The following is a 12,500-nucleotide window of genomic DNA, read 5'->3' as shown; positions in this document are numbered from 1 at the left end:
TATAACACAACTAGCAGCAGCATCTCTAACCTGAATCTGTTTTGTTTTGTGTGTTGTTTTAAAGGGCAAGCGTTTGTAGGCCTACTATTAGTTTTGTGTATAATTGTTTTTTTATCATTAATATTTTGTGGTGTTTTTTTCAACATGTTGATAGAATTCGAATTGTTGCATTGTTGTATTTACTCTGTGTTGGTTATTTTAAAAAGTGTTTTCACACTTCATTTAGATGCTACTACTGCCTTATATAAAATCATGTCTATATCGCATGTAGCCTCCATAAAGTAAAAAAAGAGTGAGCAGCATTAATAAATGAAAAAATATTTTAAAACGTTTATCGCATCAGAAAACGTGTTTAAAACCAATCCCAATCCAAAAAAGAAACACAGATATTCGTTTCACCTTTAACTGATAAAAACGCGTCCTGGCTGTGTAATATCTTTAGCCTAATCTTTGCAACAAATTTATCCCAATACGTGTTTAATAACAAACTACAGCTTTTAAATGGCCGTCATATTTTTCTCTCTGAAAAGATTAAAATGCAACCGTTGTGTCTGGGACATTCAGGCTTACAGTTAAGCTGTGTGTATAGATTCGATAGCTTTATGCCACAATGGAAGATGGGCTCCCACGATAACAAAATTAGGAGAAGTTTTAGTGTTGAGTTTTAGTGTCATTTACAGCTCTTCGTCCTTGGTGTTTAGGGTGTCAGGAGCCAAATTGAGCTTCAGTCTGGTAGTTTTCCAGACCCTTTGAAGGAAGCTATCCGCCGTCTATTGTCCTTGGTAATAAACTTGCTGCTTCCCTCGTTCAAGTTCTCTGCAGGGCTGAGAACTGCTGCCCTGAAGGGTTGAAACCTCAACACTGTTTAGAATTAGTGGAAGTCAAAGTGGGCTCATATGTTTAATTCAGTGTAACGGAACTGCAGACGACAAGGTTATAATCAGTTTAACATGGAATATATATATTTCAATTAATTGTTGTTGTTGTTTTAAATTATTTTCTAACTAGTATCGTTTGGAGCTGATGGCACATTTAAACTTCTTTAGATTTATTAAGTTATGTTAGATTTGTTAAGTATTTAGCATGGGGAGTATTATTCGTGGACAAGAACCTATAGGCCCTTCGAGGGTTAACAAATGTGTGGAATATTTTCGGCCGCATTTATTTTTACACACACACACACACACACACACACACACACACACACACACACACGACAGAAAAAGAAAATTAAAAAGTTTAAACACTGCGTTGGAGAGGTAGAAGAATAAAAAACAGCTCATGGAGATACCTCCCCTTTTAAATAACCATAATCATTCATGATACAGAAAAAAGATAAAGACAATGATTGATCTTCCAAGAAAACGGCGGTTTAGAAACGAAATAATCGAATAAAAAGAAAAATCAGGAGTATAAAAGCGACGAGAGTTTACTTTGAGAAATTTAACGTTTACATTAATTCCCACAGTTCGGAGTTTCCTGGTTTAATGGACTTGGTCAGCTTTCTTGGTAAAGATCCTGAATGAAAGTGGAGTCGCATTTTGGGACAAACTTCAGAACAAAAGCTGCAGTGTTTGCACGTTATCTTGACAGGAATGTCGGTTTATAAAAGCCCAAATTTATAGATGAAATCGACTGCACTACACCAGTAACCAGAGGTTGCACTGGAAAATCCCTTTAAAACAAGTTTGAACCAATGCTCGCTGAAATACATTATCACGAGGGTGATTTAAAATGACCAACATTTTAAAATTTAAGCGCATGGGACACAAACTTTAGTTTTAGAAATTAGTTAGCCTATAAACTCTATAAACGAATGGACAAAAATAGCTCCGTAAAACGCCCGAATCGATGATTAGACAATTATGTGTTACTTGCAAACAGGCTGTAAGAGACGACTAATAGGATGAATAAACTAAATAATGTTTTTACTAAAATAGTTGAATCTGTAATAAAGATCACTTTATAATGAACTGCTACTAAATGACACAGTATATATATATTTGATTTACAATTATCTGCATATTTAGATTGAAAGTTTATTCCATTCATATTAGTCACGATAGTTGATTCTAACGCTGCATAATACTGAGAAGTTGAACATTATTCGTTACTTCGTGTTATGTACGTGTCTTACAAAGCGACAAGCAGGCCATCTACTGAGCTTTTACCTTACAATTAGATTTTTAATGACAACACTGAGTGACTGTGGAAATCTACACTCGAAAACATAGCTAGTTGCTAACTTAAGTTTTATCTTAAGTAAAGACATCTTTCACTATGTAAATGTTACGTTTGTATCAGAAGTTTGCCTGCTCCCTATAATGCTATTCAAAATACGTGTAATGTTTGACCAATTAATGACATAGACTAAAAGTGGGGACTGTTTATTGCAATTTATTTGTAATGTATTTCACCCTTCACGATGCTGAACATGCAGGCTATGCCTTGAATAATATAGATTTTTAAATAATAGACCTACAGCCATCTACCACATCATTTTAATGTTCATTTTTGTAGACTAATTTCCAGAAACTGCAGGTTTTAGGGCAGCAGTTAGTTCTGTCCCTGTCCTGTTATTAGGTTTGTTGCATTCACAACAAGTCGCCACTAGATTGCGCTCTCGCTTCAGGAAAGACGCAGCTGTACTAACACTGCACTTGCAAGCAAAGGGCATTAAAGCAACAGCTTCAATGTACAGTGAACACTGCAATATTTGATTAATGAGTTAGTTCAGCTCACTGTGGGGTTAATATTTGAATCAGGTATCTGAAAATAAAACTGAAGCCTTCTCTTTTAGATAAAGTTCAGGGAAGGAGGAAAATACGGTTTTGTTCACATAAATTTGAGGCAGCCTTGTGCCAATGTTCTTCAAATCAGTCCTAAAGGCTTATCAGAATGGTAAAATTCTCAAAATATTTCCCCTAGTCGGAAATTTGTAAATGGGAACTAAAATATTTCATATGTATGCGATAGTGTGCTCTTACTTTATTAAAAAAAAGTGTCCACAAGCAACAAGTAGTAAATTTTTGCACACTGTAGTTTTACACACTAATTTGACCCACAACTCATGAGATACACATGTACGGTAAGATGCAAATTGTAGTTTAGTAGTTATTCGAGTAATTTAGGATAGAGTTCACCTTGACCAATCTCCATACCTGCCCTATACACACCTTACATGGTATGAATAGGGCAGGTACTGACAGGTGCACTAGTCTGATTACTGTTTGGAGTATAGACAACTTAGAAATTAGACATGGGTCACCATTCAGAAAATTCAGAAAACAAACAGGCCACAGTTTGACTTTATCAAAGTAAGGAGATGCAAGCATCAATGATAGTAACAGACACTGAGATGTATCAAATTTTGGTTTGTATGTAAATCTGTTACGCAGAGACATGAATTATCTCAGTCTTGATGTTTGGAGGGTAAGCAGTGGTTCCCCCTGATATACTTTGGTTTCTTATTTTATGATGTAATTACTTTGTAGACTATTACGGGTAAAGTTAATATTTTGAGTTTCACAACAATCCTGTTTTAATATGTGATGTATTTGTATATAAATGTGTAAAGTGATCAGTTGTTCAAATAGACTTGATGTGCTTCTCTTTTGGAAAAAAAGACAAATATTCAGCTTTAATTTTACAGAATACATTGATTGTAAGGAAAGAAATATTATCTGGGAACAAGCCATCTAAAGTTTAGAAGAGACTTGTGAGTAAATACTAGACATTTTCATCTTGGTGAATGATCAAGGGACCCTTATGAAAATGGCCCTGCAAGCTGGCAGTTTTTGAAAATAAATGGAGACAAGTTGTTGCCATGTAAAATAAAAAAATAAAATAAAATTTACAAAAAGCAGCTTATTTCATTAATATAAATCATATGGGCTTTTACTGATATGATGATAGACGAAAAATGTTTAAGTTTTAGGAATTCTGAATATGGGTCACATTTTAGTTTAACTGGCTGATATTTATGTTGACAATGTAGCATCTGACCATTCCTATGTCTTCTTGAGCTTATTCATTTTTCAACAAATAATGTCTAAGAAAATCAGCACTTCCAGTGCTTAATTCCTGACTACAATACAGGGAGCTGATCGGGGTCCTGACTGAAGGAAGGCCTTTCAGGGGCCCTAATACAGTGTGACTGGCAGCCACCACCAGTCTTAAAGGGACAGTTCACCCCCAAATCAAAAATACATACTTTTCCTCTTACATGTAATGCTATTTATCAGTTAAGATGCTTTTGGTGTGAGTTGCTGAGTGTTGGAGCTATTGGCTACAGATATAATGGAACTAGATGGCACTCAGCTTCTGGTGCTCAAAGCGCAAAATAAAAAAAAGAAAAAAGAAAGAAAAGATCTGGAAAAAAAAGAAATTAAAAATAACAACTGATTACTCAAGATAATCCACAGATCTTGTTGTGAGCAGTTTCATATATGAATTATTGTCTTTCTATCAAATTACACTCACTGACTTTCACTGCGCAGAAGCACCTACTGCACCATGCATCTGCTAGCTCACCTAACAGCACTGAGCTAGTTAATGTTATAGCTCAGCGGAGGGGGACACCATTACATCTCGCTCTGTCAGGTGCATGAGCCTCTCTTCCATGAGTAGATGCACGCTTCCTGCTGCACCGTGATAGGTTTGCTGTGTGTAGCTCGATTAAAAAAAGAACAAGTTCCTACATTAAACTGCTCCCATTAAGTGGGTCATGTTTCCTGGAAAGAGACATTACTGTTAATTTTCAAATGTATTTTTTGGTGCTTTGAGCACCACAAGCCAAGTGCCATCTAGTTACATTATATTGGAGAGAAGGTAGACATCTTTACATTGGACATCTCTGACAGTGTGTAACTCACACCAAAACAATCTAGATATACAAACAGCACTACAGGTGAGAGGGAAAATATGTATTTTTGGGGCTTAACTGTCACTTTAATTTTAAAAGAATATCAACAACTACTCAGTCGCTATTTCACTGACTGCAGTAAATTTCAGGGAGCTGACAGGGTCCCCAAGCTGAAGGGAGGCTTTAGAGGGGGGAGCTACATTCAAGCCTGTAAAGAGTAATTGGGAGTCACTGTGTGCCTTAAGTTACACTTCCTCTAATGACCACTAGATGCTGCAACCAACAAGTCTCTGTGGATATGAAATTACCTTCAACTTCTAACTTGAAATACAGTCAGAGTAATCCATCTTCTCATGTGCCTCTAATATAAGCTGTGTCACAGAAGAGATTTTGACATGTCACAGTAGGAAAAGCGGTGATAATATTTATTAATGATAGCTGAATTCCATTTAGCTACTTCAGGTACGAGGTTCTGATGTTGTGCATTCTGTCTCACTGTCATGGGACACTTGACCGCAACACATCCATTATTGTTGTTATCAGTACCTTAAAAGCCCCTGTGCAACAAGTCACAATGTCTCCTGTAAGAAAGCCTCATTGATGATGTTGAATTCTTTGTGCTGACACTGCACACACTTTGTAAACACTCACAGGTGATTTTTATCATTTGGCTGATCAGACCTCTTGCCAGGACTGTGTGGGCATCTTGATGAATCTCGTTAGCTTTGTTGCACATGTTAGGGCATGACATCCACACTTTGATCATTCATACAGGTGGCCGAAACTTCAATTATAGCTCGTCCACTTTGTACCTGAGCAGAGGTCTGAGCAGCAGAATAACTGAATACACCTGTGAGGGAGTGCAGGGCCTTTAAAGCTTAAAGATGAACGTTATCAGGGATTTTTGGGTGATTGACAGTCATTTCAGCCCATTAATATCTGTCATGGTGGTTTCTGATTGCCTGTCCAGCTCCACCCCGGCTCTCTTCTCTGTGGGAATACTCAGATTTTAACCCTGTGGACACATCTGATTTTCTACAGAACTTTCACTACGTTTGGCTTCAATGTTGATCATTTAAGAAAGTCTAATGTGTGTCATAAGTTTTCTTTCTAATTTGTGATCACAGCTTTCATGAGGATGTCTTTCTACGGGCCATCTAATAGGTAATGTCTCAAGTCTCTTCGTAAGACAGTCAATTTTTACTCTGATCTTATTGCTAACCGCTGCTATGTATGGAAATATGGCTACTAACAGTAGCCTCTTATTCATTTGTGTTTTAATGCTTCATATTGCTTTGCATGGACACATTCAGCTAATAGTGGATGTTAATGCTGCATTATTGTATCTATATTTTCTACTTCCTGTTTTGAGTAGGCTAATTCTTGCTGTCACTTCTGCATATTTCTGAACCTGTCACTTGATTGGATTTTGAACATCTTGCCTGAAGACTTCAGTTAAGAATCAGTCTGCTGGCTAACACTGGCGCATTTGTAGAAATGTTGATTGATGTGCATTGTCTTTATGAATCAAAAAATTGAATAAATGAAATGTATGGCCATCCTTTTTGATTTGTACCTTCGTGTGAAATCTAGCTTTCTCAACAGATGTGCACCTGTCTGATGTGTTTCAAATTCATTTTTAAAAATGTTGGCAATGAATAATTGTATTTTTTATTCATAGGGAACAGTGTTCATTTTCAATTAGCATTGATCATTATGAGTGTTTAACACATGACTTCCAGTATAATTAATTTCAGTTTGCCCAATCCTTACTTCAAGGCACACATGATCAAAATACAATTGTTATCTACAGAAAAAAATCTTAGGATCCTGAACCTACTTCCTTTAAAGGAAAAAAATAACAAATATCTGTCTATTGAAGTACACCCACCAGCCACATCACCATGCTGGTCTTCACTGAGTTAGCTAGCATTAGGCTACAGCTTTGCCGAGAAGGACGCCATCAATGTTTACATCTCACACTGTCACAAGCCTCTCGTACATGAGAGGATGTACGCTCCTTTTTGCACACTGATATAGTTGAAAGAAAATTGTTCCTACATAAAATTGCTCACAAGTCGGTCTGTGGGTCATCTTGAGTAACCGAGTTATAATTTCTGGAAAAAGACATTGCTGTTGAGTTTTTGAGTTTTCAATTTCATTTTTTTTTTTGTGCACTTTGAGTACTACAAGCCAAGTGCCATCTAGTTCCATTATAATCAAGAAAAGGAAGACATCTCCAAAACACTCAGGAACTCACACCCAAACAATCCATATTGATAACAGCACTATAGGTAAAAGCCAAAATATGCATTTTTGATTTGGGGTAAACTGTCCCTTTAAGCTTTAACTGTCAGGATCCTGTTTAAGCTTAATAGGAAACTTACCAAACTATGGCTCCACGTGATGGAGAAAGTTAAATGTTAAGTGAAAATCTGAAAATTGCTGAGAGATTGCTAAATGCCAAGAGACGGTGTGATCTTTGCACTATACAATATTGCTATCCTCACCATGTTTTAGGCTGATTCTGTGTGAATTCTTAATCTAAAGATAAATATCTATAGACACAAATGTTGAGGTCCATTCAGAGTGTGATGTTTATCAGTGCAACATTTCAACTGAAGAGCATAAGAAACATGTATCTGTGATATTTATACACCACTGAAGAAGAGCTCCACAGCCACTTCAAGTTAACCGAGTGAAAGACTTTATGTGTAAGTATAAATGTAGCATAAAAGGCTGGGAGAGGCCCCTTCATTACCACGCCAGGTATAATTATGCATTTAGTTTTTGAAAGAAAAAGAAAATCGCAATGTTGCAAAGTGATTTTAACACTGGGAACTTATTTACCTGCTTATTTTGACTCCGTTTTCAATAGTAGCTCCAATGCTGCCAAGATTCAGAGATATACAATCACATGAACTAAAGAACATCACTTGATATCTGAAAACAATGCAACCAATAAATGGCTAGATTAACCCTTTTTAGCTGACGGAGAGAGAAAAAGAGCAGAACAGTGTGATTTGGCCTGTCATGCTCAACAAAGGTAACTTAGGTAAGGTGAAACTAAAAATTAAATGCTACATTTTAAATAATATTACGTGTGTCTGCAATTTTAAAAAAAATCTTAAGGTAAAACTCTTCGCCTAAGGTAAAAGATGAATCAGCTGCATAATTAATCCAATACATGTATGCAAATTACCTAATTATATTAAATGCAAATTCCCAAAGCTCTTACAGGAGATTGCAAACCACTGTCTCATTTGAGTACAATGCTATTTTTTTATTCAAAAATAAAATGAAATGTTGTGTTCACTAACTAATTTATCTAAATGAAATGTATTAATTGGTCTTATCCTGTGAGTAGTAAACCATGATTCTCCTAAATAAGGTAAGAACATTAGCTTATGTAAAACTAAAAAAAAAAAAAAAAACAACCCCAAAAAACAGTTGTTCGAGCAAATAATGAAGTGGGCTGAAATAGCTTATATTATATAGCTACAAAAAGTAAGTTGACATTAAAATTCAAGCTTTAATAGGTCCTTATCTTTGTTCTTAACCCTTAAATTTATCAATATTCAGTGTCATATATCACATATCACAGAATATGACACTGAATATTGAGGGAGGGTCATACTGTAAACTTTGTTTTGATTTAATTCTTATTGTATTGCTTACCAACATTATAAAAATAGGGCACAAATGTGAGTTTAGGGAAGTGGCTTTCTGGCTATTTGCAAAAGACTAATTACAAAAACTTTTTCTATTATCTATCTATTCATTGCCATATACACCAATCATCTCCGGAAATACTCCCTGCAGGACAGACACAAGTCAGGACACCAGGTAAACTACAGCCCACACCTCCCATTCAACACCTCATATCAATGACAGCAATTAATATTAAAACCTGCAGGAGGCGCCAGAGGACGCGCAGAGGATAATCTGATGGCGCCTTTATAGTCATTTCACATCGAGGAACCAGGAGTCCATGCACGGGTGTTATGTCTTTACATATCGAGTCTGCGGTGGAGTTAATATGATGCATACATGTGACAGTTTATTTTCCTAAAAATACCAAAAACTACGATGCAGGTAATAAACGTTTCGATTGGAGGGACAAACTGATTGGAGATTGTGTTACAAGGTAAATTATTCACGCTCTTAAAATGTGAGTAATTCGTTTAAATTCAACATCAGAGGCAATCACAATGAACAAAGAAAATGTGGAGAATTGACTGTAACGAAACTGAATAGAAAATAACTATTGATCGCTACTTATTTAAAATATTACACGTTTTTTTTTTAAAGTAGTCTAGCACAACACACATAAACTATTCCTACATAAATTTATAAATATGAGCATGTGCTGTTGTCGGTAAATGTGCACTAATGCAAAAATTATCACCACATCAAAATGTGTCTTTGACGAACTGTTTGAAACAACAAAAAGAGGAAAAATAGGTAATGCACTATAATAGAATCAACACGGTCTTTAAAACTAGAGAAAATACTCTTAATCTCTCATCACAAACTTGTACCTTAATCCCTTCACTTAGTGATTAAAGTCGCAGAAATGGTTAAAAAAGAAATAAAGGGGATAAATAAAAAAAAAAGAACAACGATTAGAAAGGGGGAGGGCAAAGGGAGAGGAGGGAAACAATAGAGAATCAAAGCATAATAATATTCCTAAATGAAGAGGGAAATGTTGCACCGCTCATTTTATTAATCAGACTGTCAATTTCACCCAAGAGGCCAAACCCCAGAGCAATCTAAAACAGACTCAGAGATCAACCCAGGGACAAGCACCTCGCTCCTCACTCCTCTCTTCCTCTCCACTTGGATATTATTCGTCTGACCGAAGGCCGCCTCCATCATCAAGTGACAGCCCTCTCCTATTTATTTGCTTATAAACCTGTTACAATAAATGATCATTGGAGCAACGTCAGCCGAGCATTTTAACAACGAACAGCAACCACTTTTTGATGAATGACATTTTGCTGCTGCGGGGAGGATGCACGGCTCATTTTGAGCAGTCGCTCGTCGATTGCATTCAGATTCTTTCATTTTTTGAGTCTTGCTTATAAAAAGGTTTAGAGACAGTTATTTAGAGACAGTTGCTGAGTTGCATGCGGATTTAAGCTCCGACACAACTCATTGGTGCTCCAGCCCCCCTGGACAAGTGTTGTGTGGTGGTGGTGTTTTTTTTTCCTCCTTCGTCTTGCACGGCTTAATGATGGAGAGGATAAGAAAAGAGATGATATTGATGGAGAGAGGTCTGCACAGTCCCGTCGCAGGGAAGAGGCTCGCAGACACGCCTGGAAATTCAGTGCTGGAGGCCCTGGAAAACTCTCAGCACAGCGGACGGCTAAGCCCGAGAATAACTTCGGCTTCTCTCCATGGAAATCTTGGGGACATCCCGACGAAAGGCAAATTTGAAATTGACAGTCTTTTCGGTACGCACCACAACAGTGAAAATACCTCTTCGGCGGAAATTTCCTCGTCAGAAAGCAGAAAGAAAATGAGCCTTTACTCCGAAGTTTCGCCAGAATCAGATATTAACAGTGATGTGGAGGTGGGATGCCCTGCGCATCGCTCCCCGAGCCAGCACAAGGAAAACAACAAGGGTAAGATTTCATTTTTCTCCATATTTGTTTGATTTATTTCTGTTTAATTTTTATGTTAATATAGCTGATATTACTGTTATTATTCTCTCTTAATCCAATTAAACAAAATAAAGCTAAATTCAGTTCTTATCATCATTATTTGTAATATATGATTATTATTATTATTATTGTTATTACTAATATTCTTATTATTATTATTACTATTATATGGATACATTCAATAATAATACAATATTTTTTACAAGCCCCTTAACACAAAATTTACACCAACGTTATTTGTTTTATCATTTTTACCATTAGGTTTGTCAAATATACTGCAGGCCCTCACACACACACGTCTATTATTGTAATTTTTTTTCTGTCTCTCTTTTTATTATTATTTGTATTCTTATTATTCATTTTATTTTTGAAGGTTTTTCAGACAGTAATTCTGGATCTTCCAACATAAGCTCGAACTCCCTCCAGAATATGAACGGAAATTCATCGGGAGGATCAAACAATTCAAATAGCGACCAAGTGAGAAGATATCGGACTGCTTTCACCAGAGAACAAATCGGAAGACTGGAAAAAGAGTTTTACAGGGAAAATTACGTTTCGAGACCGAGAAGATGTGAATTGGCCGCAGCGCTGAATCTGCCCGAGACCACGATTAAGGTAAAGATTCATCTCCATTATTCTTGGGTGTGCATGTGTTTGAGTAAAGAAAGCGATACTGTGGATATAAAGGAAATAGTAAGAAACCTAGGCCTAATTCTCGGCAATAGAAAATAGTCAAAATACTGATTATTTCTGCCCTGTTGCAGTGTGATATTTTGATTTTAACCTGTGCACAAAATAGCGCTTATATTTACTGGTCACACCATAGGTGTTCAATAATCCAACCGTAATGTGTACAATTTATTATTATCAGTCCGTTAAAATATAAAATGCAAAAAAGAAAAATATTTTTTAAAATATTACGGAGATTTTTAACTCCTGCAGCATGTCGAAATATATCATTTTTATGTCCAATGACAAGAGCATTTATAGGACATTTTAGCATCAGTGTCTGTCCTGAGCACGCGCTGAGGCACGCTCCTCAGAGGTCTAAATTTAGAGCTTGGGAGCAAACATGGCAGCTTCAATATGGGCCTTGTTTTGACTGTGTGTGCAGGTGTGGTTCCAGAACAGGCGGATGAAGGATAAAAGGCAGCGTTTGGCGATGTCCTGGCCCCATCCTGCAGACCCCAGCTTCTACACCTACATGATGACGCACGCGGCAGCTACAGGAAGTCTACCTTACCCTTTCCACTCGCACATGCCTCTACACTACTACCCGCACGTCGGTGTCACGGCAGCAGCAGCCGCCGCCGCCGCCACCGGCGCCGCCTCGTCACCTTTCGCCACTTCCATCCGACCCCTCGATACCTTCCGGGCGCTCTCCCACCCTTACTCGCGGCCGGAGCTCCTGTGCAGCTTTAGGCACCCGGGACTCTACCAGTCACCCGCAGGCCTGAACAGCTCGGCTGCGGCGTCAGCGGCGGCGGCGGCTGCGGCTGCGGCGGCAGCAGTCAGCGCGCCGTCAGCCTCCGGGCCTTGCTCGTGTCTGAGCTGCCACAGCAGCCAGGCGGCGAGCGCGCTCAGCTCCAGGAGCACCAGCGCTGACTTTACCTGCACAGCTTCCGGGCAAAGATCCGAGAGTGGATTTCTGCCGTATTCTGCTGCTGTTCTCAGCAAGACCTCAGTCCCGTCTCCAGACCAACGAGAAGAAACTTCACTTAACAGATAACTCATCATGCTGCCACCGTTATTCCTATTTTGCTCTAGTCCAACTTTAGGGGATACTTAAAAAAAAAACCACACCTAGGTGAAGGATTCGTTTAATAGGCAGCATTGTAAACACACACACACACACATATGGATTAATTTCTTAAAGTCTGATCCAAGTCCAAAAGACCCTTCATAACGAAAAAGAAACAGCTAGCACCGAAAATGTTGCAGCTCACGTTTTTTCTAAAAGCTTGTGCACA

The 12,500-nt window shown here is 37.8% G+C and overlaps 2 protein-coding genes across 2 annotated transcripts in view; one reads left to right on the top strand and one right to left on the bottom strand.

Annotated features, from left to right (window-relative positions):
* hoxd12a (homeobox D12a) overlaps positions 1-12,500 on the bottom strand; it is a 30,459-nt gene that overhangs the window by 6,626 nt on the left and 11,333 nt on the right. The window lies entirely within an intron of this gene.
* evx2 (even-skipped homeobox 2) overlaps positions 10,098-12,500 on the top strand; it is a 3,846-nt gene continuing 1,443 nt past the window's right edge. The window contains exons 1-3 of the mRNA XM_042494035.2: positions 10,098-10,491; positions 10,904-11,145; positions 11,645-12,500. The exon at positions 11,645-12,500 is cut by the window's right edge and continues 1,443 nt beyond it. Of these exons, the coding sequence (XP_042349969.1) occupies positions 10,098-10,491; positions 10,904-11,145; positions 11,645-12,259 (1,251 nt within the window). The 3' untranslated portion in view covers positions 12,260-12,500. The remainder of the gene's footprint in view (positions 10,492-10,903; positions 11,146-11,644) is intronic.

Source organism: Plectropomus leopardus, chromosome 10, assembly GCF_026936395.1.
Source record: "Plectropomus leopardus strain MGB_pleo_1.0 chromosome 10, ASM2693639v1, whole genome shotgun sequence".
NCBI classification, from domain to species: domain Eukaryota; kingdom Metazoa; phylum Chordata; class Actinopteri; order Perciformes; family Serranidae; genus Plectropomus; species Plectropomus leopardus.
This window is presented reverse-complemented; position numbering and strand designations above follow the sequence as displayed.